This window comes from Mercenaria mercenaria, chromosome 14, assembly GCF_021730395.1.
Source record: "Mercenaria mercenaria strain notata chromosome 14, MADL_Memer_1, whole genome shotgun sequence".
Classification (NCBI taxonomy): Eukaryota; Metazoa; Mollusca; class Bivalvia; order Venerida; family Veneridae; genus Mercenaria; species Mercenaria mercenaria.
In genome coordinates, this window is record NC_069374.1 from 43,430,748 (window position 1) to 43,456,318 (window position 25,571).

At 37.2% G+C, this 25,571-nt stretch overlaps 1 protein-coding gene across 1 annotated transcript; it reads left to right on the plus strand.

The window, feature by feature from the left end:
* The first annotated feature begins 1,602 nt into the window (after nt 1-1,602).
* Nucleotides 1,603-24,045, plus strand: LOC123527367 (E3 ubiquitin-protein ligase DZIP3-like). The gene is made up of 5 exons (XM_053523347.1): nt 1,603-2,068; nt 2,272-2,343; nt 3,612-3,954; nt 4,304-4,342; nt 21,487-24,045. Exons 1-5 carry the CDS (start codon nt 1,676-1,678, stop codon nt 21,954-21,956), a joined length of 1,317 nt encoding a protein of 438 aa, XP_053379322.1. The 5' UTR covers nt 1,603-1,675; the 3' UTR covers nt 21,957-24,045.
* The last annotated feature ends 1,526 nt before the right edge of the window (nt 24,046-25,571 follow it).

Consider the following 25,571-nt stretch of genomic DNA (forward strand, 5'->3'; position numbering starts at 1 on the left):
GAGCGCGCTGTCATCCGACAGCTCTTGTTGTATTACTTTTTCTCAGTCATACTTGTTTTCGTGTTAGTTTCTTGTTGCAGAATTTGCGTTAGATTCTGCTTTAAGCAACTTATTCAGCAGGAATTTGACTTAGTACGAACAGAGTGGAATACACAGTAGGCCTAAAAAATAATTCCTTGTTTTCGGTAACATGCTAAAAAATAGGGTAGGTAGGTCAGAAAAAAACAGTTTTTTTGGATTTTTTTTTATTAAAGGAGACTTTTCGGAAAGTATTTTTGTGTCAAAAAGTGAAATACATTAGAGACATTTTCCTGCTCTAAAGAAAATACTTGTAAGCTGGTGCGTAAGTATATCCTTCAGACTGCCTTCTAATTATAAAACAGATTTCATGTAAAAACACATTCTATAAAGTCATAGTAAGTTCTACCTTGTTTGACTGATGAAAAGGTAGAGGCGAGCAGGCATATACACGGATAATATTGAATAACAGTTATCTTAATATTAAATAAAAAATCAAAACCTATATCACCTTCAAAAAGAAAAGATCAACACAATCCCGATTTCATCATTCTATTACATGTTATACATATTATCTTTATCAATTAACTCTGAAATGGATTAATAACTACACTGCTACATATTTCAACCTCCATGCATATCACAGAATGGGTGTCGAAAAAGGGATTAGTTTGGGGTTGAAATGTCCAAGGAGGGGTCGAAATGTCCTAGGAGTTCGGGTTGAAATGTACCGGGGTCGAATTTACCGTCTCTCGAAATGTCTTTCAAGCGTTGCACAAGTCCAACCAGAAGGCGAAATTACGATATTAAAACATCGTGTTTTCGCGTTTAGGGCGAAAACGTGAGAACACGATGCTATAACGCGAAAACACGATGCAAAGGATATCGCGTTTTCGCGCTATCAATATCGTGTTTTCGTGTTTTCGCCCTACTTACTACGAAGGCGAAAACACGAAAAGATGATGTCAGATCGAGGGCGAAAACGCGAAAACACGATATTAACAGCGCGAAAACGTGATATTTTTGCTTCGTGTTTTCGCGTGATAGCATCGTGTTTTCGCGTCAAAGTATCCCGTTTTCGCGTAAAAATATCGTGTTTTCGCGATTTCGCCCTAAGGACGACAACGCGAAACTGCGATGGCCCCAACGGAACACCGTACATTACTGCTAGTTTACCTAGAACGGCAATATCAGATTTCAAGGTAGACGTTCTATTTAGTGACACACAGGTTAAACAAACTATCTCCATATGTGGTTATCAAGCTAGCTTTTTCAACGAAACAGTAAATGGGTGTTTCAAATACCTTAACATTGTACAGACAAAATCATCTCACGTGTGTTTGTAGTTATTTTAAATCTGTGGTGGTGTTGAAAGCTGTACTTTTTTCTTAAAGTTTGCAATATTTGCAATTATTTGATGTTCAACTTTTAACACAGTCGAATTATTAATGCATGAAGATAGAATTATTTCGATGCATAATATTTACATTCAATAAGTTACAGCATAAAACATATTTTGTAACACTTATTTTGTCGGGTATAAATAAAAATGAAGTAATTGTTGATATACTTGCAAACAATACAAAAAAAGCAAATTTTCTTTACAGATACGTGGAACTGATATTGGTTCATCTTATATGAAATATGCAGAGGCAAAATGGCAACTGCAAACACTGAAAATCGAGTTTACCTTTTCCGTCTACAAGTGCTTATAATAGATGGAGGACTTCTAGTATTAAGAAACATTCTAGACCAGAAGCTCAATGTTCAGAACATCACTCTAAGCACATGCCTGAGTCAAGAAAAGCCGACAATTACACGCCTGAAAAATCAGAAAATAATAACTCAAGTCCAATATGATCTACTGTATCCGCCGCCAGGAGGAAAACTTCCATCGACAGCAGACTTTGACATTACGCTTATAATATGCCTTCTTAGGAACCTGAAATGTTGTGGTTTCAATCCAAAATTCAGCTGGAATGTTATTCCGAATGCATCAGACGTATCAGTTGAGGCTGACATCTACAGGCTTAAATTGCACAGGAATGAGGTAATTAATATATTCTTCCTAGGAATTCTAATTCTGACTATTTATGTTGTACTCAAGCTCTTGCGTTTTAGCTAAGATATTTAAGATATCGTTAATAACCTATTGCGAAACAGTCTTCCCAATAAATACTTCTTGGCACCTTTTTGGATCAGCTTTTAACAGTGGCTCTAGTTATTCCTTTCTACCTTACCTTTTACTTTCAGATCAGTCATATATCGACGACTACAGGAATCCAGCCAAAGGATTTTTGTTTGAAGTGGACTGAGATAGAACAGGTTAGAAAATAAGCTTAAACTACATCCAAATATAATAATATCTCTGTGTAATATCGACCAGTTTCACACTGACAGCTATATATCGATGCATAAGGGTTGTATTCCTTGTTAATATATTTCCACCTTCCGTTATCCGGTTAGCAGTTATTGTACCACATCATTTTAGCGTACAGTAGCTTTTATTTGCCATTCAGGTTTCTTATTCAGAAATTTCAGATCAGATTATGAGCCTTTTATGTACTGCCTATATTATTTATCTCATTTTCAGTTAACATGATAACTGTGATTTGTAAAGGAATACCGTTTGTGGAAAGTTTAATTCATTATTTGAAGGTGAACTGTTGACACAGTGTTTCACGTTTTGACATTTCATTACATTTAATTAGTGTATCCGATCAACAAATAGGTAACATTTCGATGTCTCGTGACCCAATGTTTTGGTATCATTTGAGATAATTTTCACGAATCACTACATTCATGTTTTTGACTGCAAAATGATAAATCTTATACTATGATAACTGGATATCTGTTGAAGTATCTTTCAAAGCTATAACGAAAACAGATATAAATTCTATATATTTTTTTCATGTTATTTATAATTTAGTTTTCAGTAAATAATACAGTCTCATCAAAGTTATACTAAAGTTATTTTTCAAGGTTATTTTAGGTTATCAGGCGTTAATATTTGATACATGTACATACAAAACACTATTATATAGAACTTGCTTATTTGTAGATCGGATACCTTAACAGACTAAGTCAATCAGGGTTTGCAATGCTTTGTTCCCAAAAAAATCTTATTAATCATATTAAACATCTTATTTAGTCTGCCGTATCGGGCCATACGAATTCTACAGGTACTGAGACATAGAGTTGTTATCTGGTCCTCTCGGATCACAGAGTAATTCTGTATGTATTATCCAAATCAACCTAAGCACTTGCTTGCCGGCGTGAGTGATCTTATCACTTAAGTCTTAAAAACAGACTGAATTAAATCAAATCTGAAAATATTTCTTTTTGCTGCATTCTACGCTTCCAAGAGATTTTAGATATTATCAATATTTGGAAAGTTCTTTAAAAACAAAACAGATAAGCTGGCATCTTTCCAAAAGTAAACGAATACTCTTGCTAAAGATTCTAAGGCCAGTGACCAAAAACTGAAAATCCCCCGCTCAAATTGTCTAATGATCGTCCATTTGTTTTGGAAAGAAAACTACTCACTTTCAACAGAAAATAAAATAACATTAAATTCTATTTCTTAATTGTAGAGTCTTTTAAGGCTAAACACTTCGGTGATAAATCCGGTTCCAAACTTACAACAAACAATTGATGATATTGAACAAAGTCCACTAGATCTAGAAGCAGAGGAAAGGATACAAAAAGAAGTGGATGAGTGGAGAAAACTGGAAAAGGGTGTAGAGGTCGACTTAAAACAAGTAAAAGTAGATGCTCAAGCCATAAAGGAGGAGGTGAAGCAACAACACACTAGTATACAGAAGTTAGGGAAACGCACATCAGAAAATACTGAACTTATTAGGGGTGCAACAAACAAGGTAGCTAAACTTGAAAAACAAATAACCAAGAACAATGAATCAACACAAAAACAGAAAGGTAAGATCGGCCTCTCATTTATATATTAGTTTATTAGAATTAAGTATATCTGCTTGTTTAATTGAAATTGTGCAAATTTAGCAACTGAATTGCCCTATTAATTGTAATGCATTACTTAAGTAACAGTAGTTATCCTACTTTAGTTGTTAGTTACTGGTTTATGAAATTCTTGTACATGTATATAGTTAATGAACATATGAAATTGGTGTACTAATAATTAGTTTTCCATTGTACCTTGGTAGCCGCTCTTGACAGACGAGACTGTCTTTATTATGTATATTACAATAGCACGTACACATAATGTATATCTGAGAAAATGTGTAATTAGGTTTTGCCGATCTTATTACAGAACAAAAAGAAATCAATGCACAAGAATCGATGGCAACAAGTAAGTGTTCAGTAGATCAGTATCACTTCAATAATTGTAGTTCTTGCTTTCGTGTCGTGGATTCTAAGGTTACTACTGCAAACATACCTATAATACAGTTTATTTAGTAACAGTACTCCAGTATTAATTAAATTTCCGACATTACATACTCATTTTCACATGTAATACTTAACAATTTTAACGTTTTCTTGTCTCAGCAATTTTAGGGAACTGAGAAAATCACTGCTGGGCATATCTTCTAAATATGTAGTTTGTAATTGATTGCCTACCTGGTGCGTATATGCAGTAGTAATCTATATATGTAAATCTCTACTTTGGTTATCTAATGCATGTGTTGTTTAATCGTAACATAAGTAATGTTGTTTCATTCCTAATCAGCTTTCATTATATACACTGTAACCTTGCAAAAATATTGGTTATAAAATAGATTCGTAAATGGTAAAAATTTTGTGCATAACGTGATATTTGCAGCTTCATAATCTACAGTGAGGCTGACGAAAAGAAGCCTTTCATATCACAAAATATCATAATTGGATTTACGACCTCGTACAAATAAGTGGGTACTCAAATGCATGTATGTTTTGTTATAAGCTAAATATGTCTGAATTTGGTATGGTGGCATATCTCTTTCGAAACTAGATAATATTCTTGTTAATAGTTCTCTAAACAGCGAAAATATCAAGAGTACTTAGTTGTACAAATAAACTCTAACTTGGACTTAATGTTTGAAGAAAAAAATAATCTAGCTGGAGGCAGTTCTTAGTGCAATTGTTCATGTAATGATACTTATCTTATTAGAAAATAAACTCGCAAAAAATAACCACATAGTTGTCTCAAAATTTATTAAGCTGACCTGATTCAATATTTCAACATACGTTCGAAATATGCCACCATACATTTTGACTGAAACTACTGTATCTTTGAAATAGCATTTGAAAGGTGTTCAAGTTGACCTCCAACTGGCAGCATTTAATCTTATGTATTTTTTATGTATGATTTATCGCCGTATGTATTCTTAATTATGATAAACATATGGTGTGTTTTGGTGCAATGGACTATTTTTGAAAACAGATATTTGTATCTGATTAAATTTTGCAAATCCGGAACATCCGCAAACTTAACTACCTTTTAATTTTGACTTTTCTGTTTTTGTATTTATATTTAACAATAGTTCAGATTCCTTCAAGACATATTTGGGCACTTTATATAACACACGGTCGCAAATGCACTATGTAAGTTTTCTCATGGGGCGGCTCATATAATGCACAATTATATGAATATACTATTAGCATATCTCACAATTCCAATTTGAAGTACAATAAGTCAAAACAAAATTCAGCTGAAAAGATAAAAAGATATTTTGGTTTCTGCAGCTGAAGAGAAGCTATGATGAAAATTGTTAAATAAACAGATGAGCCGCGCCATGTGAACACCAACATAGTGGCTTTGCGACTAGCATGGATCCAGACTAGCCTGCGCATCCGCGCAGTCTGGTCAGGATCCATGCTGTTTGCTTTCAAAGCCTATTGCAATTAGAGAAACCATTAGCGAACAACATGGATCCTGACCAGACTGCGTGGATGCGCAGGCTGGTCTGGATCCATGCTGGTCGCAAAGCCACTATGTTGTTTTTTTTCATGGCGCGGCTCAGATACAGTTTATATTTACAAAAAATATCTAACGTTACGGTCTACATTACAAATAGATTTTATGGATGAGCATGATATTCTACTGATGTTGTTCTAAGAACAACATTTATTTTATAATTTAACGACCAAGCTAACTAATGTTAACAAGCTTTGTTCCCGATCTATTAAACTCATCCGCATCTACTCTTTATTCAGAACATCTGTAATTAAGACATATGCGTGAATTACAATGATAAAATCAATACATAAATTAAAACATTTTTGATGAAAAACGCATAATCGACAAGATATTTCAATTGCAAACAAAATAAATAATTCTGCATTATCTTTTGGATTAAAAACAAAATTGTACTAAGATATTCTCCCGTCATTATTAAGCAAAAACTTCAATATCAGTTTCTGCCGACTGTTGATACATAGCATAATCATCATTTTTTATTGGCCTGTTGCGGTTTCTAACAAGAATTGTTGCATTTTCCATTACTGCTCATGAACAGACTCAATCAAAAAGAGTCTGCAATTTTCAGTGTTTGCTTCGTTCTTGATGCTTCCGAGGAAATCTTACTTCACAACAGCGGGTGTAAAGTGTTACGTGGCTACCGTAAAAAAGTCGTCCCGACTTCATCTCAGTTTTGTTATATTTTCTGGTCCTTCGGGATTATTGATTTCAACTCATTTAGATTTGAAGATTGGATACTTCTTAAGCCGGTGCTAGGGAGTGTGTGCAGTGTTGCATTTTCTATTACTGCTCATGAACAGACTCAATCAAACAGAGTCTGCAATTTTCAGTTTGCCTTGTTCTTTTTGCTTCCGATGGATCTACTTTCCAGATTTTATCTACCTTATATCAACAAGTGTTAAAGACGTATCCAGGAACTGTCAATGCGCATCTTTTTGCGCATTTATCTTTATGTTATAATGAAGGAAAATTTTAACTAGCGGAGAGAATTTTCTGAAACTTTGCATGATCAATGAGTATCGTATTAGAAACAAATTTTTGAAAAAAATTGGATTCCCTATGCTACTTTTTGGGTTATCTGCCCCTGAATGTTAGAGTTTTGCTCTTGTAGGTCATTTTCAATGGCAGATAACTCAAAATCTAGCATACGGATAGCTTATTTTATTTCACATTATTATTTGTTATTACATTTTTAGTCATTATGCAAGTTTCTAACCATTCTATCAAACAGATTTTTGCTGTATTTCAATGAGTAAACATACTGCATTTTTCTTGAAAAAGGGGCATAATTTAAAGAAATTTTCTATTTTTTTGCGTAAGCGACTATAAAATAAAATTTATTTCATAGAATTTCTGCAGAATTTGTAAAGTTGAGTGAAATAAAGTAAAAAAAGCACTAACTGAAATTCAAATAAAGTGTAACTGGCTATTACCTTGAGTTATCTGCCCTTGAAAATGACCTAAAAGAGCAAAAAACTCGCATTCAGAGGCAGACAACTAAAAAGTAGCATGGGGACCCCAATTTGTTTTCATAAATTTGTTCATAATATGATGCTCTGTGATCATGCAAAGTTTAAGAAAATTCTCTCCGGTAGTTAAAATATTCCTTCTTTGCCTATAGAACAACTCCTAGATACGTTTTATATTGCTGTGTGGCGGCCGTAAAAAAGTCGCCCCGACTTCATGTCAGTGTTTTTAAATTTTCTGGGCATTCGGGAATATTGATTTCAACTCATTTAGATCTGATGATTAAATATTGCTTAAGCCGGTGCTAGGGGGCACGGGCAGTGTTGCCTTTTCCATTACTGCTCATAAACAAACTCAATCAAACCGAGTCTGCAATTTTCACTGTTTGCATTGTTCTCAGTGCTTCCGAGGGATCTACTTTCCGGATTTAATTTGTAATTCTATAGAATCCTCAGAAACATTTGTAATTATATTATGAAAGTTCGGAGATGACGTAAATATAAATGCTCCAGAAGATATGTCTAAATGCAAACAAAAAGTATGTGCAGGATGATAATAAGTGGAAGGCAATTAATTCTGTCTTCCAGTAACATCTGACAGTCACAACAGATTTGCTTCCTGGTAAAGAATTATTAAAATTACTACCTGATTCAGGTACAACTGTAAAAGCTATAAAATATCCAGAAATAAGATCTGACGCCAACGCAACAGTACGTCCGAGCTCTGGCATTTTAACAGGGTGGTCAAAAGTGGGGTAAATATATTACTATCAGAACTATCTAAGAAGGAATTACCACTGCCTAAACATTATCCTGTTGTTTACAATGTATGTTTATCAGTAATTGACTCCTTAGTACTATGATAAATAGAGACAGAAGAAGGAATTGATGAGAAATAAAGTAACATTTTCCTGCTTCTTGCTTTGCCATCTCCTTTCTTCTTAGTAACTTTAGACTGGCAAACCATGCAAACCATGAAAAGTTTTTTTTCTAGGTTGAGATCTTAGGCCCACTTGTCGGCTAATTTGTTTTCACTTTTGTTACCTAGGTCAGTTGTTGCTTGTTTCACCTTTGTGTCATAATTTTACTGATTTTTCTTTGCTGCTAATTAATTTTGTCAGATTCATTGGAAGTTGTTTTGTAAGCAATGTTCAAACGGTCTTTTAAAGAAGATATATAATAATTCCTACCATCACTTGGAGAAGAAGACTAATAAGATAAATTCAACAAAGCACCTATAACAAGATGAGGATGTCGTCCTAACTTCAAAAGGAATGGAGAATACCCTGTCCTACTTTGACGGGTTGCATTGTATGCATGAACCATTGGTGCGGCATAAGAACGTCAATTTGACTTCTGGTCATTAGTGAAAGTACTCAACATTCCAATGAGAGGCTGATGTATCGCTCAACTTCTCCATTATCCATTGGATGATACGGAGTTAATCTGGATTTTTGATCCCCTGCAAGATTAAACAACTCTTTATTGACTTAACTTTCAGTAGTTCGGCCGTGATTACTGTGAAATCGTGCAGGAAAATAGTTGAGAAAACAACTCTCAAATTAAACTTTGGCAGTGGTCGTTCTTGTATGATTTATAACAGGAATGATTGGGCATGCCTCATGTAATGATCAGTTATTAAAGGACATTTTCAAAATCACATTAGGAAGGTTCCAATTTTAGAAAATCAATACAACTAAATCCATTGTATGTATAGTTGAATGTTGACACGTTGTGGAAATAGTTCTGTCACTACCTTAATGACCAGGATCATCAGGAAGAGACCGAAAATAAGATCCTTCAACTGCAGTTACAGATCTGTTGAACAATACGTTCGTCAAGGTTGTATTACGGTATAAAATATTGTTTGTAAATGGACATTTCTTCCATCTACGATAATACATGGATATCTCAGGCGTTTCCAATTTAAGGACGTGTAGGAATTTGTACTGATTTAACCAACGGAATAACTATTCCAAGGGTAGAATCGTGTCTTGAGACATGGTTATATTATTGAATCCTATGGCTTCTGAATTTTTAGGGGAATCTTCCCGCAAGTACCTAAAATTTCAGCAAAAGGGACAAAATTTGTGACTGATAATTGACAATTAGCATCTTTTCATCAGTAAATTGATTGACTTCATGTCCATCATGTGATCTATTGGAAAATCCCTCTACATAACAATTTGATTTTGCAGTTTTGTAAAGAACTGTAAAATAGTTATTACCAAGAGCCAAAATCCATTGGTAAAAACATAAGTCAATGGATTTTTACCTGTGTTTACTATACAAGAATTTCTATACAGTAGACCGTGATATGTTTCTGTAATGACCATTTTAAACCCAAAAATTCAGGTTTATGGGATCGATAGTTCTTTTCATCGCCTTTAACCCTTAAATAGCGTATGCCACGATGCGGATCTTTTTACAGATTTTTATTTGTTTAGATGTACATTTTGTACTTATTTTGCCATAATTAGTTGAAATTGCTTTCAATAAATCATACAGTGGTTTTGCCAGCTTGGAATATGAGAACACAAAATTTCTGTAATATCCAGTAAACATTAAAAAAAACGTGATTTTTTTATTACTAAGGGACAGGCTAAGTAAACAAAGCCTTGATTTTCTCATGGTCAGTTGTAAGAACATCTTGGCTAACATGGTAACCAGAATATCTATCACTATTTTTGAACAGGTTTCAGTTTTAACCAATGTTCACTTAACCATTCCAAAACAGCTTCTAACCTGCGAACATGTTCCTCGAAGATTTGAGAACAGATAAGGATAATGTCTTAAAAGATGAGACATTATTTCAAATTGATATTACCCATGCAACATTCCATTTAAATGTGAAATGTGGCTGGGGCATCCGTTAAACCAAAGGCCATCCAATTTACACTCGTAAAAACCAAGATTACCAAACTCCAACAGTGAAAGCAGTTTTTCATTTATCTTCCTCTTTCATTTCCACTTACTTGTAGCGACTACGTAGATCTAATTAGAGAAAAATACTTGAAACCAAATAATCTATCTACAGTGTCATCTTCTCTTTGTAACATGTAAACATCCATTTCAATTCTATTGTTTTAACTTCTAGACGTCAATGCAAAATTTATGACTTCCATCCTACTTTAAAACAAGTACATTAGAAGAACAGACTATTGGAAGGTCAAATTGCATCATCATCTAGTTTTTCTTTCAAATGCAGTCTAAAAAAAAAAACAAGGACGAATATCCAACAGGGAAAGTCTCGTTTTATTGGAACTGTACTCTCATACCTGGAGCTTTTCTACGATAAGCACCTTTGAAAGGAGTATCATGTATGCCGGAATTATTTTTAAACAATTCTGTTGGACCCGAAAAAAAAATATTTATATCCAAATGCCTAACTCTAACCAACTGTTCTGAAGTTAAATAATCAGTGTCAACTTTAACATCTATCTCCTCAACTTTTGATGTTTCAAGAGATGATTCTGACTGTGAGGGGGATTCTACCTTAATGCTATGTAGGGAACATAAAAGAGGCTTGGGCTGAATATCAATTACCTTGGCTGATAGGTTAAACACTCTAATAGGTACTCTAACAGTATTACCTACCGATTTTAAAGAAACTGCTCTGGGAGACCACAGGACAGACAAGAATTTATGTGTTCCGTGATTCGGAATCAAATACTTTTCTAACGAAAAATAATTAGCTTTGACCAGGTTTTGCTGAATTTTGATAGCATAATTGCTTGTTCGAACTAGTTTACTTCCACCTTTTAACTAATTCTTCAGGTAAACTATTATCAGTACTACTAACATTCCACCTGACACAACCTGCCTAAATTTGAACCTATAATAAGAGGACCTTTATCGCTGTATTCTGTAAGAAGAACAGTTAGCAATTGTATGAAAAATGGAAAAGAAATATTTGTCAGATATGACCTCTTGTTTTGCCAGGGTCACTTACCCCTCGTTTTTATTTTACTTATGAGCTTTTGACGTTGTTTCAAAACAAGGGCATTGATTAACCTCAACTTGATAACTATGCTGCTGTACTACGTTTCGTTTGGTAGAACTAGAACTGCATACGCTAGATAACTCTTGTTCCTCTACTTTTCTAATTTCCTGATACGAGATCTAAACTCCTTTACGTAATTGTATAAATAGTGGGTAGTTCTGTTTAATTCTTTATCCCTAAGATCGATCCATAACTTTTTGCGAAGCGTTTGAAGCTTCCCCAACAATACTGATATAAACAGTGTTTGACAGTTATTTTTAGAATAGATTGTCCTTGATTTTTCCAAAATGTTCTTTCCATTCTTAGTATTACTTGAAAGTTCCGGAACCTTTCCAGATACTTCAATACTATGTAGAGAATTTCTTGTTGTAAGATTAGAACCTAAGAATCTAGTCTGTAAACTTTCCTGTATTTCTTAATAACAAAATATTACCAGTACCACCGGGTAGGCGTTGCAGAGAGGGTGGACGCCCGACACGCCCGGGTGGTGGCCATTCTAGTTAAGGTCTGGTTTCCGAGCAAGGGTGAACTTTAGTGTTTGGCCGGGGACGCTCGAAAACGCCATTTCGCATCCAGCAGTTGATTGCCTGGCCGTAACCGTAGAAGAAACTGATAGCGTTAAGGTCTGGTAATTTCGTGAGCCTGCGTCAAAGTCTGGGCAGAACGTATAATGGCGAGTTTCGGTGTCGGGGTCCAGTCCCGCAACAGTAGAAGAAACTGGGGTGCCACCGGGTGGGCGTTGCAGAGAGGGTGGACGCCCGACACGCCCGGGTGGTGACCATCCTGGTTAAGGTCTGGTTTCCGAGCAAGGGTGGACTTAGGTGTTTGGCCGGGACGCTCGAAAACGCCATTTCGCCTCCAGCAGTTGATTGCCTGGCCGTAACCGTAGAAGAAACCGGGGTGCCACTGGGCGGGCGTTGTAGAGGGGGTCCGTGCATGCGGACCCGGCATAGCGGCCATCCCGGTTAAGGTCTGGTATTTTCGTGAGCCTGTGTGAAAGTCTGGGCAGATCGTAAAATGGCGAGTTTCGGTGTCGGGGTCCAGTCCCGCAACAATAGAAGAAACTAGGGTGCCATCGGGTGGGCGTTGTAGAGAGGGCGGACGCCCGACACACCCGGGTGGTGGCCATTTTGGTTAAGGTCTGGTTTCCGAGCAAGGGTGGACTTTAGTGTTTGGCCGGGGACGCTAGAAAACGCCATTTCGCCTCCAGCAGTTGATTGCCTGGCCGTAACCGTAGAAGAAACTGGGGTGCCACCCGGTGGGCGCTGTAGAGGGGGTCCGTGCATACGGACCCGGCATAGCGGCCATCCCGGTTAAGGTCTGGTATTTTCATGAGCATGCGTCAAAGTCTAGGCAAAATGTAAAATGGCGAGTTCCGGTGTCGGGGTCCAACAGTAGAAGAAACTGGGGTGCCACCAGGTGGGCGTTGTAGAGAGGGCGGACGCCCGACACGCCCGGGTGGTGGCCATCCTGGTTAAGGCCTGGTTTCCGAGCAAGGATGGACTTAAGTGTTTGGCCGGGGACGCTTGAAAACGCCATTTCGCCTCCAGCAGTTCATGGCCTGGCCGTAACCGTAGAAGAAACTGGGGTGCCCTCGGGTGGGCGTTGTAGAGGGGATCCGTGCATGCGGACCCGGCATAGTCGCCATCCCGGTTAAGGTCTGGTATTTTCATGAGCGTGCGTCAAAGTCTGGGCAGAACGTATTTTAATGGCGAGTTTCAGTGTCGGGGTCCAGTCCCGCAACAGTAGAAGAAATTAGCTGCCTCCGGGTGAGCGTTGTAGAGAGGCCGACACGCGCGGGTGGTGACCATCCTGGTTAAGGTCTGGTTTCCGAGCAAGGGTGGACTTTAATGTTTGGCCGGGGACACTCGAAAACGCCATTTCGCCTCCAGCAGTTGATTGCCTAGCCACAACCGTAGAAGAAACTAGGGTGCCACCGGGCGGGCGTTGTAGAGGGGGTCCGTGCATAGCGGCCATCCCGGTTAAGGTCTGGTATTTTCGTGAGCGTGTGTGAAAGTCTGGGCAGAAAGTAAAATGGCGAGTTTCGGTGTCGGGGTCCAGTCCCGCAACAGTAGAAGAAACTGGGGTGCCATCGGGTGGGCGTTGCAGAGAGGGTGGACGCCCGACACACCCGGGCGGTGGCCATCCTGGTTAAGGTCTGGTTTCCGAGCAAGGGTGGACTTTAGTGTTTGGCCGGGGACGCTCAAAAACGCCATTTCGCCTCCGGCAGTTGATTGCCTGGCCGTAACCGTAAAAGAAACTGGGGTGCCACCGGATGGGCGTTGTAGAGGGGGCCCGTGCATGCGGACCCGGCATAGCGGCCATCACGGTTAAGGTCTGGTACTTTCGTGAGCCTGCGTCAAAGTCTAGGCTGAACGTAAAATGGCGGGTTTCGGTGTCGGGGTCCAGTCCCGCAACATTAGAAGGAACTGGGGTGCCACCGGGTGGGCGTTGCAGAGAGGGTGGACGCCCGACACGCCCGGGTGGTGGCCATCCTGGTTAAGGTCTGGTTTCCGAGCAAGGGTGGACCTTATTTTCCTATTTTGACTTGCTTATTTCTAATGTTTCACAGATAATCTTCGACTACTTTTGACTAAAGACACTATGTTTTCACTTCCAAGGCCAGGTTTTGAGTATAGAAAGCTATATAGGTATCTATTTGCGTATCTCTCACTAAATTGCATTAGCCTAGTAGGTTCATATATTACCCCCACCCCCCGCCACACACACACACACACACACACACACAAACGCACACACACACACACAAAGCCAACACATGAGGACAAAACGAACAAACAAAGGAACACAGTGGGGCACCGCCTTGTAACTGTCAGTGGCTCAGTGGCAAAAACACCACTGGGGAGCTTAAACCGTTTTCTGGTGCGCACCCAACCTCACTCTTACCCCCACCATGTTCCAAAGTAGACAGAGCAACAAGAGAAACACCCTTAAGGGCCCTACAAAACAGGCCAGAAGACAGATATCAAAACACTTCAGTCCTGGTAGGATTTAAAAACTGCTTATCATAGTCATTTTGAAGGGTCTTTGATTGATGAATAGATGTAAGGTTCAGAGAGATGACAGTAACATCTGCAAATAGCAAATAAAAGGGCTTTTGATTGGAAGTCTTGTAGGAGGCTAGGAAGAGGAAAATACTTAGCAAAGACCTCCAAGGAACTCCAGAGAAAACCGGTAGTAAATCGGAACTAGAACTACCTAACACTTCCTACTATAGCATATTGTCTAGGATGCTAGTAATTCATTTAGGCGTATGACTGCGTTTGCAATAGCAATGCACTTTTACAAGGACTTCTCCATTATGACTCATCTTACCAAAGGCTTTATCAAAGTCTAAAATAAAGTCTAAAAGGATGAGGCAAGGTTATTGTTCTATACAGATAAGAGAATATTATTTTCTACATGTTTTGTCACAGTGTATCCTTTTTTTTTTCATGAAAACCGTATTTAGGGTAAAAGAGAATGCCTAGGTTGGTAAAAGTTTTAATGATAGGTGAGGATACGATGTGCTCAAGGGTTTTGCAGAGAATACACGTCTGAGATTATACACGTGTAATTTGTTGACCCTTCTTGTAAATTTGCATTGCATTTGAGGTATTTTACTAAGGCTTTTTGTGAGTGCAGTTTGCAGTGTATGTCGTAAATGAAGATATATATTCCTTTCGATTTGCAAATTTCCTTCATTTTTTATGTCTGATCTGGCCAACAATAATTGCTTCAGATTAGACATCAAAACGAGAAGAATAAGTTTCACTAGAGAAACGAAGCAGGTAAGAAATCAAAGAGCAGAAAAGAAAGTAATTTGTGTCGGACATCACATTAAAAAATACCTTTCGTTTTCAGTTTAATGAAGAGGACTTTAACCTTTTTCATGTATTATAATTTTGTTTTATTGTATTTCATGTATTAATTTATTATATTGAAGGCATTGTTTTTGCCAAATTTATTTCATATGATAGGGGGTAAATGTCTTTACAATCTCATTAAAATCGTTTCTAATTAATCCTACGTATCTTGGATCTGAGGACATGCTATTGAGACACTCCTTCACCAATCAGGGTCTTGTTTTTAACATTTTAAAAATGAAAGTAGAAGTTTAGAAAAATATATTTCACCTTGGATTCTATTTTTCAGTGAAGTGGGAGAGAAACTGACTGGTTTATTATCCCCCCATATAAGTATTATGTGTCTACATGTGTAAATAATAGGCAGAGAAGAGGGAAGAAACTGACTGCTTTGTTCTTTCCCCATAGTACGCTTGTATCGACATGTGTGAGTTATAGGCGATGAAGGTGGAAGAAACTGACAGGTTGCTTCTTTTCCCTCTAGTATGTATTTGTATTGCAGTGAAGGTGGAAGAAACTGACTGGTTTATTCTTCCCCGCCCCCAAGTATGTATATGTCAGCATTTGTGAATTATTTTTACGTACAGTGAAGGGGGGAGAAATTGACTGGTTGGTGCTTTCACCTGTAGTATGTATATATTTACATGTTTGAGTAATAGACTAGAATAGTTAGGGAAGAAACTGACTGGTTGGTTCTCTTCCCCCCCCCCCCCCCCCCGGAATCTATGTATCTACATGTGTGAGTAATAGGCAGTGAAAGGGGAAGAAACTGACTAGTTGGTTATTTGGGGAACTGACTGGATTATTCTTTCCCCACAAGTATGTATGTATCTACATGTTTGAATAATGTACAGTAAAGGAAAAAGAAACTAATTGTTTGGTTCCTTCCCCCACCCCCTAGTATTTGTGTACCTAAATGCATGAGTAACAGGCGGTGAAGTAGCAAGAAACTGACTGGTTGGTTCTTCCGCTATAACGTTTGTGTCTATATTTGTGAATAATAGGCGGTGAAGGGGGAAGAAATAGACTGGCTTATTCTTTCCGCCCAATTATGTATGTGTCTACATGTGTGAATATTAGGCAGTGAAGGGGGAAGAAACTGACTTGTTTATTCTATCCACCTAGTATGCATGCGTCTACGTGTGAATAATAGGCAGAAAAGGGTAAAGGAACTGACTGGTTTATTCTCCCGCAACACCAAGCATCATGTGTATGTCTACATTTGTGAATACTGTACAGTAACGTGGGTGGGGAGGGTGGGGACTGACTGGTTGGTGTGTATGTTTCTACATGTATGAGTAATAGGCGGTAATAAAGGGGGAAGAAACTGACTGGTTGGTTCTCCCCACCCCCACCCAAAGAATTATGTATCTACATACGTGAATAATAGGCGGCGAACGGGGAAGAAACTGGCTGGTTCTTTCGCCCCCAGTATGTTCGTATCGGCATGTGTGAATAATAGACGATGTAGGATGAAGAAACTGATTAGTTGGTTGTTTACCCCCCTATATCTTAGTATGTTTGTATTAGCATTTCTGAATAACATTCAGTGATGGGGAAGAAACTGACTCGTTGGTTATGGACCGGACATAAAACAGACCCTGTAAACATTTGACTTCTAAGTGTGACCTTGACAGTGGAGCTAGGGGTCTGGGTCTTGCTCATGTCACATCATTACATTATGGTGAACAATTATGCCAAGATATTTCAAAACCCCTTTGAGGATGGCAGAGTTACAGCCCAGACAATAGTTAACACATGAGTGTACAGACGCACGCACGGACAGTGCAATTTTATTTAATATGCCCAGCTTTCGGGGACATGAAAATAATCTTTGGGAAGGAAAAAAACAACTGGTTGGATTCTGCTCCACTTTTGTGTACAAAAATAAAGGGGGAGGGGGGAACCAACCAGGGCAAAAAGGAAACAACCGGTTGGTTTCTCCCGTTTTCCAGGGAGAAATTGACTGGGGTGCAGGGGGGGGGGGGGGGGGGGGGGACTGGGCTGTAACACCGGGCCAGTCTATTTTATAAGTACAACAGCACGGTTGACCCATTTAGCGAGATGTACCTAAAAGAGGTACCACAAAAAAACTGTATTCTTTTGTATTTTCATGATGGTAATATGATTTGCATGAAAAATATGATATATAAAAGAATTAACTTTCAAATGGACAGTGACATATATTAGGTCAAGACAGTGTGTATAATGTCTTAACTTGTTAATGAATTAATGTTGTAATATGTACAAAAGTCAGTGTATTTAGTTAAATCTTTTCGCATTTTTATGGTGTAAGACGGTTATACATCTATATTCTTAAAACTATGCTGAAAAGAGATTGACAGAATAAGTTTGCAGTTAAAGTTGTGAAACACATTTATTCTGGAAGGGCATAAATTGTCCACCTTAAAACTTGTAGTATATCTGTTAATTACCTGTATTATAAGAATGATTTTCATGAAGATCTTGTGGGCACAAAAAGTAGGTCACTAGGTCGTGGTGGGTCTTTAAGTCGCTTGACGTGTATTTCTTATTTATTAAACTTTATGTCGTTGGAAAACAGTATCTCTTATAAGCACAGGAAATGAAAAACCAGTAGTGTACTTTCATATCTGAAATGTGAGTAGAATTAATTAATGAATACACGAGAAAACCAAGCAAGTTTGGTAGACGACTCAACTTGCCCATTTATCATTTATTGCTCGCATTTTATATGAATATCTCTAATAAGTTGAAAGTTATATAGACAAAGACCAATATCTATTTAATTTGTTGACTCTTTCTCCTATAACGTGCGCTCTGTGATTTTTTTTTTTTTGTAATGGGTAAGTCTTAGCCCGGCCTGTACAAATTTTCATGTATTTCTAATCTTTTGCGACTTTGAATATTAGTATATGCTATCATACTTCACTGCCTTTTGCCGTTTATTAGTCTTCGTAGTACTATTTTACAAGGTACCAGAACTGAGATGTTCCGCAAGAATGACATCGGACATGTAACGCTTTTATCGTCTTTGATTCCCAACTGAATTTCAATAGCGCTTCTATACTCGGTATCACTGTTGGACAACATAAACTGCCAAGACATGTTGACAAACTACCAGACGCGATTTGAAGGAATGCAGGATTTAACTTGAATAAACATATTTTTAACCTGTTGGAAATATTGTGGAATGATATGAATTGTAACGATTACATATTACTCTGACTTTATCACAGTGGGCAGTGTTGCATTTTCCATTACTGCTCATGAACAGACACAATCAAACCGAGTCTGCAATTTTCACTGTCTTATTCTCGGCGCTTACGAGGGATCTATTTCCAGATTTTATTTACTTTACATCAGCGGCTGTTAAGAGCTGTGTGGCGACCGTAAAATGTCGCCCCGACTTCATTTCAGTGTTATTATATTTTCTGGTCCTTCGGGATCATTGATTTCAAGTCATTTAGATTTGAGGATTGAATATTGCTTAAGCCGGTGTTTGGGGACATGGGCAGTGTTGCATTTTCCATTACTGCGCATGGAGTGTTTAATGGCTCCAATGTTGGAAGAAGATACTGTACAATAGCTTGAGTCTGTGTCAAAAATATTAAGTAATAGGAGTATAGTGTATCAAAACACTATATAAGTATAATTCTAAGCAAAATGGTTCCATAATTATTGTGTAAAAATCGATTATATTATCTTCCATTGCTTAATGAGATCAACGCTATACACTGTTGTCTCCCTTTGACCGTTCAGCTAAATATCAATCAAAATCGGATATTTTTAGCGAGTGTTCAGACCGTTATGGTTCGGCTATCTCCACTTATTACATTACGGGAGGTGCCGGTCATAAATAGGCACACGATCACAGTTATTTGCCCTTGTTTGACCAATACGGAAGTGGTTACGCGGAAAATAGTTCCTCTGTTTGATGGTGAATATTGGTGAATTTTTGAGTGAAATACCTGCAATAAATGGCATATTTTAATAGAGGAGATATGAAATAGTAGGTACATGTACAATTTGACAGAATGAGAATGTCAGAATATGCATAACCTGACTTTTTGAAAGGACCTGTTTTGTCTGTTTGCGGCCATTTAGAGAGTATCCTTCATACGTATGTGATTTGCTTCAAAATGGTTGAAAAAAGAGCCGGTCAACCCCATGTTTATTGTGGCTGGAATTTTTTTTCTTCAATAGTTCTGTTGAGTTTAGGTATTTTCAGGGAGGTTGGAATGCATGCAAAATTGTAGTAGTGTCCATTGCCTATAATAGAACATATAATAAAAATAACTGTGGTCTTAGGCCTAATATAACAGGATTATTGATTAGAGAAATGTACTGTAAAAACCTGGGAAGAGGGAAATTGTTTTACATCAATTTTAAGTATCGGTGAAACAACAACAACAAATAGTCATCTTTATATCTACCAGGTTACATGCAGTGTAACAACTTGGTTTAATTCTGTTTTACATTAACGTACAACACTGAAAGGAAAAAGAAGACACTGAACGATAGATTTACGTTAATACACTCTTATATTTTGAAATAGATATTATCAGTATTTGAAAATAAATATATCTCTATATATTATCTTCTTTATACTCTGCATTAAAGAAACTAAGATATAAAAACAAATATAAATACACAAAATCACGTGTGTTAGGCGCGTCTAGCATACATGTACACAGGAAGGTCTAACAGGAAGGTTTCATTATCAGATATTTTAAATAAATGTGAATTACCTTCTTTAATTACATCCAACGGAATATAAAAAAATTCAACTAACTAATTAATTACTTAATTAATTATATTTAATTATATTTACTTGTCAAAAGTAATTTTCAAATGTAGTAAACATTTGAAATACATACTGTTACACACTAATAAGAATAAACATAAAGAATTAAAAAAAAAAAACAAACAAAAAAAAACATAAAAAAACTAACAAACATACTGACAATGTAAAGGGTATCTATTTACGACACCAAAGACTGTTTAATTGGAATTATGACCTATTTGCCCCCCTCTCACCCCCCCCACCCCCAACCACCACAAGCCAGTCATTACGTAGCGTTTTCAACCAGTAGAAGTCTTTCAGACAGTGACTTGTATTCCCCAATAACAAGACTTTCATCAGTTTAAAATAGGCAGTGGCTAAGTAGCCGGTTCCGGGTACCTAGACCAAAGGTCTACCTAGCTGGTTCCGGCTACCTAGACCTTGAGCCGGTTCACTATATATACATATCGTACATGAACATGTAATGTAAGGTAGCCGGTTTTGATAAAATGTATTATGACGGATCGTTTTAATATTAGTTAAATAAATTACATTTCTTGTGATTTATTATTAACTATAAAATTGTGTGATTTACCTGTTTATGTCGCCGTATTTACGCTCTCATATCATATCGGCGGACAATTTGTTATGTTAAAACGTACTCAATACATATTTGAAAAACCGTGATTCATTTTCAAAACAAAACAAACACTTAACAGTTAAAAAATGGCAAAACAAAGAACACCAAAGTAGATGCGGCTCTGAATATGCTTATTAATTTCAATACAATAAAACAAAGAATAATAGGTACATGTATGTCTACTCATGTAACTATGTTTATATTATGGAACGACGTTCTCGCATTTTTTTTTTTTGCTTCTTTTTTTTATGAAACACATACCATACAGCCATTTGTGATAACACGTTAAGTCTAGTGATAAATTTACTGTCTTTGTTAACCCATGTTTACTTCAAAGAAAATGTGTAACTGTGTTTAAACTATTGAAAGACGTACTCGCAAAGATTTTTTGTTGTTGTTGTTTTTCTTTTCCTTAAATATATCAACATACCCACCACAATTCTGAAATTATATGTTAAGCCTAGTTATAGAATTGTACTGTCCCTGTTTACTCAGTTTCCAAGAAAATGTGTAACTCTGATTAAATTATGGAACGACGTACTCGCCATTTTTTATTTTCTCGAAAATACATAACATACTGCCATTTTGAGATTATACATTAAGTCTAGTGAAAGAATCATACTGTCCTTGCTTAAACATGTTCATTTCCAAGAAATAAGTAACTGTGTAAAAGTTCTGGTATGACGTTTTTGCCATAATTTTACCTTCTCGAAAGTCATAGTATTCTGCTTTTTCTTGAACATACTTCAAGCCTAGCGATAGAATCATAATGGTTTTGTTTACTCATGTTTATTAGGAGACAGCCATGATGCTTCCCGTCCCTCTAACTCATCATCAAGGGAACTTGCGCAGAAGTTTTGTGACTTTTTCATCGAGAAAACTGAAAACATTAGGAATGACATTATTTCGCACAGCCAAACTGATTGTAATTCAGTTGACTTCCATTGTTCAGAACACCAGGAAGTAGCAAACTATCTTATTGATTTGGCTTCTACAACGACAGAAGAGGTAAAACAAATTATACAAAAACCTCCAAACAAATCCTGTGAACTTGACCCTTTACCAACATGGCTTTTGAAGAAATGTCTCGATGAGCTCTTGCCGTTGATAACAAACATCATAAATACATCAATGGAATTAGGTTATGTACCAAAAGAGTTTAAAAGTGCTAGGATAAGACCCCTGCTTAAGAAACCAGGTCTTGAACCAAACATTCTCAAAAACTACAGGCCTGTGTCTAACCTCTCTTTCATTTCAAAAATCTAAGAAAAGGTAGTAGATGCGTGTCTTGAGCGGCACTTGAGTGAAAATAAGCTACAAGAGGGGCTGCAGTCTGCTTACAGAATGTTTCATTCAACTGAGCCGGTTGTGATAAAGGTACAGAATGACATCCTCACATCCCTCGACCAAAATTCTGTAACAGTCCTCATGCTACTCGATCTGTCTGCAGCTATCGACATGACTGACCACCAAACGCTGTTACACCGACTCGAACATCATTTTGGAGTCACAGACAAAGCACTTGCATGGATGTCATCATATCTTAGTAACCACTATCAAACTGTGTGCGTTGACGGTGAGTTGTCGACGCCTATGTTGATGAAATACAGTGTGTCCCAGAGATCAGTGCTTGGTCCAAAGAACTATATCATGTACACTAAACCCGTGGGGGCCATATGTAGACGTCATGGACTTCTACACTATTTCTATGCCGATGACTCTCAATTATACCTATCCTTTAAGCCGATAGAGGCTGTGGCTAGAAGTGAGGCTTTCCGCCACATTGAGAGCTGTCTGGCTGAAATTGTCTCGTGGCTGCATTGCAACATGCTGAAGCTCAATGCTGATAAAAGGTGGTAATGCTATTCACATCAAAGCGTAACTCCAAGTACATTGATGACGTCTCTATGAAGTTATGAAGTTCGGTGGCTCTGTGATAAAATCCACAAAATGTGGTAGGAATCTTGGTGCAGTACTTGACAACAATATGGATACGGAACAACAAGTTAACTCTGTGTTCCGGGCTGGATATGCACAACTTCGCAGAATAGGTCACATCAGACGGTATCTTACCAGTGATGCCACAAAGACCCTTATCAACAGCCTGGTTACTTCACGGTTAGACTACTGTAATGTCTTTTTAAGTGGTATTCCAAATAGCACACTTAACAAGTTGCAACATGTCCAGAACACGGCAGCTCGCGTCATCACCAAGACGCCCGTCGCAATCACACCGGTTCTGAAGGAGCTCCATTTGGTTGCCAGTAAAATACAGGGTGCAGTACAAGGTTCTGACCCACACCTTTAAGGCTTTACGCAATCAGTCCCCTGCCTATATTAGGGATATGATAGAAGTGTATAAACCGGTCAGAAACCTAAGATCACAAGACACTCTGTCACTGGTTATGCCAAAAACTAAAACCATGATGTATGGCAATCGCAGCTTTTCGTGCACTGCTCCAAAGCTTTGGAACTCCCTTCCCGTCAAGATCAGGGAAGCTGACACGCTAGCTGCTTTCAAAAGCCTGCTTAAAACCCACTTCTTTGTACAATATTTTGTTAACTGACCGATATATTGATGCTTTTTGCTTCTTCTTCATAAAACTGCGTAGAACAGTATTTTATCCTAGGGTAACCTAAATACTTTTAAATACGTATGTATGTTTATCTTGTTTAATCTATACGATTTATGAATTTTGTTAATGTGGAATGCATTATTTTTGTATGCGTATTTGTTAGTATTTTTGCATTTTTCTGGAAAGCACTTTTGAACGTGTACACGTGCATCAAAAGAGTGCCATATAATGTGGTATAATAGTAATAATAATAATAGTAATGTTTGCTTCGAAGAAAACGTGTAATTGTGTTTAAATTATGGATCGAAGTTTTTCGTCAAGTTTTTTTTATCTATCTCTCTCTCTCTCTCTCTTAACACATAATGTACTGCCACTTTGTGATTATACGTTTAGTTTAGTGATAAAATCAGTCTGTCTCTGTTTACTCAAGAAATGTGTAACTGTGTTTATAGTGATAGAATTATACTGTCTCTGCTTACTCATGTTTCCAAGGAAATGTGTTATTTAACACCTAACATACTACCATTTGTGATTTATGTTAAGCATAGTGATAGCATTATACTGTCTCTGCTTACTCATGTTTCCAGGGAAAAGTGTTATTTAACACCTAACATACTACCATTTGTGATTTATGTTAAGCATAGTGATAGCATTATACCGTCTCTGCTTACTCATGTTTACTTCTAAGAAATGTAACTGTGTTTATATAGTGGACGCAACTTGACCCCGATGGTTGACCTTTGCATTGAAATACATAATGAGGCACAACCTCACTGGCACCAGATCAGAAAGAAAATGCCTCCGAACGTGTTATACCCTACCCCTAGGTATTCTATAAGAACCATGGTCATGAACGGGAAAATATACTAACCCGTTTCAATCGCGCATTTCATACCTAAAACACGCAGTGCGGTAAATGTGTACTATGGATATCAAACAAGTGGTAATTTATCTTCCATTGAGTACCGGTCGCATTTCTTTAATACATCTTATCTTAGAAAAACAACGCGTAGTTTATAGTAATTTCAACATAACACAAAAAACTTGCTTGAACTTCCCTGGTGAAGTTCCGTTCTAGATTAAAAAACCATTCTGATTGGCTGTTGTAAAAATGTATGTCAATCGTCACTTTACTACACGTGTTCGCTAAAATGTGAAAATGCAGCATTAATGTGCAAAATGAATAAAATAAACAGAACAGATGCAGACCAATGTACGATTTCAAATTAAATATCGTATACAAGATGAATTTCATTCATCATTTCGAGTTTTAGTGTAAAACTGTGATTTTTTTAAATTCTGTTTTTGTTTGTTTACGTTTCGCCAAACATGTGCACACTGTCGTGACCTCTAGACCGGATGTTCATTAGGGAAGGTCAAGCAAGTTTTTTCTGTAACGTTGACGAAAGCATAAAATATGTTGATAATCTCAGCAATATGGAATATTGAGACAATGTGACTGGTGCACGATGGAAGATAAATTATCGCTTGTTCAATATGCTACATACCCATTCACCGAACTGCGCGTTTAAGTTGAGAAATGTACGATTGAAACGGGTTAGTATAATTTCCCGTTCACGACCATGGTTCTTATAGAATACCTAGGGGTAGGGTATAACACGTACGGAGGCATTTTCTTTCTGATCTGGTGCCAGTGCACAACCTATTATTGAAAAGGAGTGTACGTAAAACACGAGCTGCACGAGAAATAGAAAATATAAATTTGTGTAAATGTAAATTAGAGTACTGGAAAGTTTTAACTTATGAAATGTAAGTATATATACGTTGATACTGCATTGTATAGAAACTAATTCCATATAAATATACACGGCTACCCTAATCACCATTGATTTCTATAATGAAATAACCAATATGAATAATCAGCCTAAGGTCAACCTTACCATCGCGGTCAAGTTGCGACTACTATACTATGGAACGACGTTCTCGCTATGTTTTTTTTTCTTGAAGGTCATACCATACTGTCATATTGTGATCATACTTCAGCCTAATAACTGAATCATACCAGCATGGATTAATCATTTACTTACATCATTTCGCTGATCATTTTGTCACGTGACAGTTTATTTTATATATTGATATCTGACAGGCTTATAGATATGTACATTAGATTAATTGTTACTGCAACTGTTGACAACAATATAAGACTTATGCAATGTTTGATTTAAATATTGCCCTTTTGTATATGTTATACATGTAAATATTATCCATTTTAACATACCCGGTATTACATGACGTTATTTAACCAATTAAACTGACCACTAAAAATGTCCATTAAGAAGTTTTA

Excerpts from the sequence above, each read along its gene's own strand:
- LOC123527367 (XM_053523347.1), top strand. The coding sequence starts at position 1,676 with ATGGCAACTGCAAACACTGAAAATCGAGTTTACCTTTTCCGTCTACAA. Across the intron at positions 2,069-2,271 it reads TTAAATTGCACAGGAATGAG|ATCAGTCATATATCGACGAC; the intron begins GTAATTAATATA and ends TTTTACTTTCAG. Across the intron at positions 2,344-3,611 it reads AGTGGACTGAGATAGAACAG|AGTCTTTTAAGGCTAAACAC; the intron begins GTTAGAAAATAA and ends TCTTAATTGTAG.